Source organism: Aristolochia californica, unplaced genomic scaffold, assembly GCF_029961685.1.
Source record: "Aristolochia californica isolate CCGP_79_NKW_82.1479 unplaced genomic scaffold, dmAriCali1.0.hap1 SCAF_12, whole genome shotgun sequence".
In the NCBI taxonomy this organism is placed as follows: domain Eukaryota; kingdom Viridiplantae; phylum Streptophyta; class Magnoliopsida; order Piperales; family Aristolochiaceae; genus Aristolochia; species Aristolochia californica.
The window spans coordinates 760,914-767,388 of NW_027181793.1; the positions used below are offsets into that span (position 1 = coordinate 760,914).

The 6,475-nt window shown below is 39.8% G+C and overlaps 1 protein-coding gene across 1 annotated transcript; it reads left to right on the top strand.

Moving 5' to 3' along the window:
• Positions 1-2,081: 2,081 nt before the first annotated feature.
• LOC137945576 (subtilisin-like protease SBT4.3) lies at positions 2,082-5,536 on the top strand. Its single transcript, XM_068791513.1, has 12 exons — positions 2,082-2,171; positions 2,265-2,335; positions 2,509-2,611; positions 2,677-2,768; positions 2,917-3,008; positions 3,090-3,333; positions 3,434-3,929; positions 4,020-4,119; positions 4,193-4,415; positions 4,499-4,610; positions 4,694-4,907; positions 5,001-5,536. The coding sequence occupies exons 1-12, from the start codon at positions 2,082-2,084 to the stop codon at positions 5,534-5,536; spliced, it is 2,373 nt and encodes a 790-aa protein (XP_068647614.1).
• The last annotated feature ends 939 nt before the right edge of the window (positions 5,537-6,475 follow it).

The window sequence follows — 6,475 nt, forward strand, 5'->3', positions numbered from 1 at the left end:
AATTTCTTTTGATATATATTTCTCCATATAAAGTCTAGTTATTGATAGAAAAAAATACCTCGGAATATGAAGATTGTTGTTGCTGCTCGAACCTTTTTGATATCTGACCTTCGTACATTCCAATATCGATATCTCTCTGTAGATAACTCCGATTGGAACAAATAAGTTTTCTTTGGAAAGTAAACTCAAATATATTTATGTACATATATAATTTGCAATATAAAAAACTACTGATAGAGGTAAAAAATGAAAAGTATACTACGGGTGTATGGACTAAAAAAAATAACTACGAACCTAGACTTAGGGTTTAGGGTTTAGAGAAAAGGATCACATTACCTCCGTGAGTTGACCAAGTCAACTCACAAAACTTGGTCTGATACCATGTTGAATTTATGAAAAAGTGAAATACTTCATTGACATCAATAACTTGTTGTAATCAGAATACATGAACCTCTATTTATAATAGAGGAAGGTAGTAGAGTCCAATTATAATAAAACTACCCTTGTCCCATTTACACCCAAACTCTAACACTTAAATATAAGTCCTAACATAATTAAATAACTCAATATAGATAAAAGACAAACATAACTCAAACTAAAACTCTTCTTTGACGTGACCATAAGATAAGATACTTTTGTGAGTCCTTCTTAATCTTCCAAATGATGTGATTGACAACGGCTAGCCAATACACCCAAAAGACCGATCTGTTAGGTGCGGCAAGCTAGCGGCAAGCTACCACTTACAAGAGTGGACGAAACCACTCTGACACCCACCCCGCCTATTCTTGACTGCCTCTCACTGGATTCGAACGCGGGACGTGGCGTGCCCAGCTCTAATACCATGACAGCGGCTAGCCAATACACCCAAAAGACCGATCTGTTAGCTGCGGAAAGCTACTGCCTACAAGAGTGGATGGAACCACTCTGACTCCCACCCTGCCCATTTTGGAGACGCCTCTCATGGGATTCGAACGCGGGACGTGGCGTGCCTAACTCTGATACCATGACAGCACCTAGCCAATACTACCCAACAGACCGATTTGTTAGGTGCGGAAAGCTACCGCCTACAAGAGTGAACGGAAAAACTAGAAATATTTTTCCTAGGATATACGTTTCCAAAATAAAACCTTTAAGTAAAATCCTATTACTATTAGAGACTTACTAGAAAATTACAAGAAATATTTTAGAATTTTCTTAGGAAAGTTAAATGGACATCTTATTGCCACTTATAGGGAAATAAATAAAAATTAATAATCAATCTAATATATTATTATACTTATCAATAAATTTTTAATCAAATAAAATGTCAAACACAAAATTGCTATGAAAATTGCCTCATACTAAAAGTATTATAACATCAGTTGTCAAATATTTATCTAAAAATTTTCAACACGGTTTTCTAACCCATCTTGGCAAGAAGATCTTACTTTGAAAATTATATGATTTTTTAATAAAAATTTCTAATTAGAAAAATGTTTCAAAAAAACATGAGGCATTAATGGTCCCTATATTTCTACAAAAAATGTTTTTTCAACATTTATTGACAAACCACTAATAGTCTCTAGACACGTATTTCTACTAAAATGTTTTTTCAATTTCTTTAAGAGCCATAAGGAAGGGACAAAGAGTTTTTTTTTTTTTTTTACTTGTTTATGATCTTGTCTAGCGCGGGGTTTCATTGGTTTATGATCTCGCACATGTGACTTTCACACGTGCGAAATCAACTTCACGCGGGGGTGGGAGAAATTATTTTCTCTAAACTTATGATCTCTTTGTACTCTGGTTTTCCGCTAAGACGACGCAGAGCAAAGGCGCGGCGCCGGCGAGAACCTGTCGTCGGCGACGGAAACAGAGGAGGCAAAGAAATCGGAGGAAAAGGAAGAAATCCCGTGACTCGCCCGTTAACAAGCCGGCTCGCGAGCTTTCGAGCCGAACCTTGATTCTGTCGAGCTCGGCTCGTTAACTCAAACGAGCCGATTTCAGATCTCGAGCTCGAGAAATACCGAATTGAACCGAGCCGAACTCAAGCCGCTCACGAGCCGGCTCGGTTCGAAGCCACCCCTAGGAACTACTCTACAGGAATGAACGCAAATATTCCACTATTAATCTTTAACGTCTCCCAGATGCTTAGTACCCAAATTGCTTCTGATTCCCCGTTCATCAATGCGAACGTGAACATACCAAGCTTGGACAGAAACACACTGCCGATGGTTCCATAACAGTGAAAAAGGAACTGTATACCATTTACATTCTCTGATTTGCAGGATCTTAACAGTGAAAACGGAACGAAATCAAAGGAGAATTTAAATGAGGAGGCGTCTCATAGGAAAGATGGGTTGTAAAATCGATCAAGATTCATGCTTGCCTGATTAGTTAGTGAATCTGGACATGGTTTAATAAGACAGTATTAATTGATTTTAATCAGGATACTGTGATTTCGCTACTGATCGTTCAATGTCTCTGCGTATAAATTGCGTATCGCCTGCTGTGGCCTTCCCATTCTTACAGGCGTGCTACAATGGCTAACATTCTCTGGTTTTCTTCCTACGCCCTCGTTTCAACACTCTTCTCTATTCTTGCTCTCTCTCTCGCCATTGATGCGGAGAAGAAGGTAACCTCCTACCCCCTCCCCTTTTCTCTCTCTTCCTCCCGGTCTGCTGACAGCTGGTATTGCAGGTTTATATTGTGTATATGGGAGCCAAGCAGGAGAATGAACTTGCTGCAGTAAATCAACATAGTAGCATTCTCCAAGAAGTCCTCCAGGATGGGTGAGTGGGAATGATTCATTTCCATAGGTGGATCGACAGATAGCATGAGATACATAAACTTGAATTTTCTTTTTTCTCTTTATAGTTTTCCATTAGTAATAGCTTTATGTTTCAACTAACATAGCATCCATTGGCTCTATAACTGTAGCTTAGTGGAAGACTCGCTGGTATATAACTACAAAAGAAGTTTCAATGGTTTTGCAGCCAAGCTCACTGAAGAAGAGAGCAGAAAGATTGCCGGTCAGATTATCTAATATTTCTGTTTTTTGCTTATACTGAAGAGAATACAGATCATTGCATCTTGTTTCAATGGTTTTGCAGGCCGGGAAGGTGTAGTCTCTGTCTTCCCGAGTATAAATTATCAGCTCCACACAACAAGATCTTGGAATTTTTTGGGTTTATCAAAGTCCATAAAGAGGGTTCCCACTGTTGAGAGTGATCTCATTGTGGGTGTACTTGATACTGGACTCTGGCCGGAGTCTAAAAGTTTTAATGATCATGGACTTGGTCCCCCTCCGAAGAAATGGAAAGGCACTTGCCAGACAAAAAACTTTACCTGCAACAAGTAAGTTTTTATCTTATCATCAACGAAAACATGATCAGTACTTCCATGGCGAGGTCTGTTTCAGTCTACTCAAGTCTCTGATAAAGTTTATGATCTACAGAAAAGTAATTGGAGCTAGAGTGTACCCAAACACTGGGTCTTCTTCTCCGAGGGACGACGAAGGTCACGGAAGTCATACAGCATCTACAGTAGCAGGGCGCACCGTTCATGGTGCTAGCTTGTATGGAATCGCAGAAGGGGATGCGAGGGGAGGAGTTCCCTCTGCTAAGATAGCTGTATACAAAGTCTGCTCCACTAATGGATGCAACGCTGTGGACATCTTGGCAGGTTTTGACGATGCTATTGCCGATGGAGTTGACGTCATTTCTGTCTCGCTCGGACCTCCTGCTGCAATTCCCTTTCCCGAAGATCCGATTGCCGTCGGTTCCTTCCATGCTATGGCTAATGGAATCCTCACCTCAAATTCTGCCGGTAATAGTGGTCCGGAGTTAGGATCTGTCTCAAGCGTTGCTCCTTGGATCTTAACTGTGGCAGCTACAAGTATCGACAGAAGGATTATAAACAAACTTATCCTCGGAAATGGCAAAACTTTTGTGGTATTTACTAGTCTTCTTTATCACTCCTTAATTTTCCTCTCCTTGCTTCTGTTTAATTCATCTGTGATCAAACATTCTATTGATGAACAGGGTAACGCAGTCAACACTTTCTCTTTGAATGGAACTAGGTTTCCTTTGATTAGCGGAGGTGATGCAAGGTCTCCACCATGTGAAAAAGGAAATCTCTGGTAAACTATATTGCGAAGAAATGCTTGAACTCCTTCTCTTTCGGTATATAATGTAAAAAAATCTCGTTGATCAACACTTCAGGTCTTGCTTCGACGGGTGTCTGGATCCAAAATTAGTGAAAGGAAAGATCTTATATTGTAATGGTCTCGAAGATGGAACAGATGCCCATGATCTTGGAGCTCTTGGACTCGTTACTCTGAGTCCTTTATCAGACACAGCATCCGATTATCCCCTGCCTGCTACTTCCTTATCTCTTCATGGGCTGCAGGGAGTCGAGTCATACATTAAAAAGACAAGGTAAAGTCTCTGGATGCTGACTTTGAATCCAGTGCTTTCACGAAAACCTTCCAAAATTTGATAACTACACCTTTTACCTACAGAAAACCCCAAGCAAACATCTTGAAAAGTGAATCTGCAATAGACAAGAAGGCTCCTACTGTCGTTTCATTCTCATCCAGAGGACCAAACACTATAACATCGAAGATTCTCAAGGTAATCCATTCGTTTTTTCTTTTCGATCGTAGATTCGGTTTAGTTTTCTCTTCGATGCGACGATAACTCTGTCGATAATACAGCCAGACATAAGTGCTCCTGGGGTAAACATCTTGGCTGCTTGGTCTCCAGTAGCTCATCTGTCGGGACTACCGGATGATAAAAGGTCAACCAAGTATCATATAGTCTCTGGAACATCCATGGCTTGCCCCCATGCTACTGCCGCTGCTGCTTATGTGAAATCCTTCCACCCAAATTGGTCTCCATCTGCAATTAAATCCGCTCTTATAACAACTGGTAGTTACTGCTTCCTCTTCAGCTTGCTAGTATGATTTCTAAAATTTTGTAAATTACGTACTGATCAAAAGTTTTTCTCCATTACATTATCAGCTACTCCCTTGAAACGTACCAGAAACAAGGAGGGGGAGTTCGCATATGGAGCTGGAAATATTAATCCAGTAAAAGCTAGAAATCCAGGCCTAGTTTTCGACGCCTCCAAGAAAGATTACATTCAGTTCCTGTGTCACATAGGATACTCAACAAAGCAGGTGAGGCAAATTTCAGGAGATAATAGCAGTTGCCCAGAAGAACGGACTGGTTCTGAGAACGATATCAATTACCCTTCACTGACTATTAATGCTGGAAATAGCTCCAACTTCAATCTTAATTTCTCCAGAACCGTGACAAACGTTGGTAAGCCCAATTCTAACTATACTGTAAGGATTGAGCCGAAGAACTCCAAGTCAATCACGGTACATCCTTCACCGTCGTTTCTCCACTTCACCCGATTGAACCAGAAGAAAGATTTTCGATTGAGAATCTCTGTAAGTGTTGTGCCGAAAGGAGAAATCCTCTCGTACTCAGTCATATGGAGTGATGGTGAACACGAGGTGAGATTTCCTGTTGTTATTTATTCCCTAGGTTAAAGCCTCGGCTATTGTACTCCTTTTTCCCATTCTAATAAGAAATTCGTGATTCCTTGAGGCTCAACGGCAGCTATTTGTTCTTTTGATATGTGAATCACTCTGTAAAACCGGAGGTTTCAAATAATCCTTTTCCGATGTTTTTTCTTCTCTCAAAGGAAGGTATTTAATACACAATTACACCCTAAAGATAGATCCAAATCAGATTGTAAAATTAAGGAACAAATCGTTTAGATCCTACAATTACGTTAACTCTACAGATTTTACAGCTCATTTCAACTGGTGCATAGATGCGATCATGCCCAACTTGTTAATTATACCATGAAATATGTTCCTTGATACTCCCTTCGTGAATATATCAGCCAATTGATTCTTGGAAAGAATCAAAGGAAATTGTATAATCTTTGCATCGAGGTTTTCCTTGATGAAATGACGATAAACTTCAACATGTTTAGTGCGATCATGTTGAACAAGATTTTTTGCAATTTCGATGGCTATTTGATTATCACTGTGGAGATTCATAGATTTAGCATATTCAATCCATAATTCCCTCAGTATATTTCTTATCCATAACAATTCGCATACACCATGAGCCATGCCTTGATACTGCCTTCTATTTTTTACTTTTACGCGTGACAAGATTACCTTCCACAAAAGTAAAGTTCCCAAACATGGATCTTCTAGTTGTCTGATCACCTACCCAATCAAAATTTGTGTATCCTTCAATGTTAGAGATACCTTTTTTTATGAATAAAAAACCTTTTTTCTGGTGCACTCTTTAAGTATCTCAAGATCCGATAGACCGCGTCCATATGTTGTTCACGTGGTGCATGCATGAATTGACTCACAACGCTCACTGCATATACTACGTCTAGCCTTGTGTATGATAGGTAAATTAATCTTCCAACCAACCGCTGATAACACCCCTAGTTTGTTGGGGTT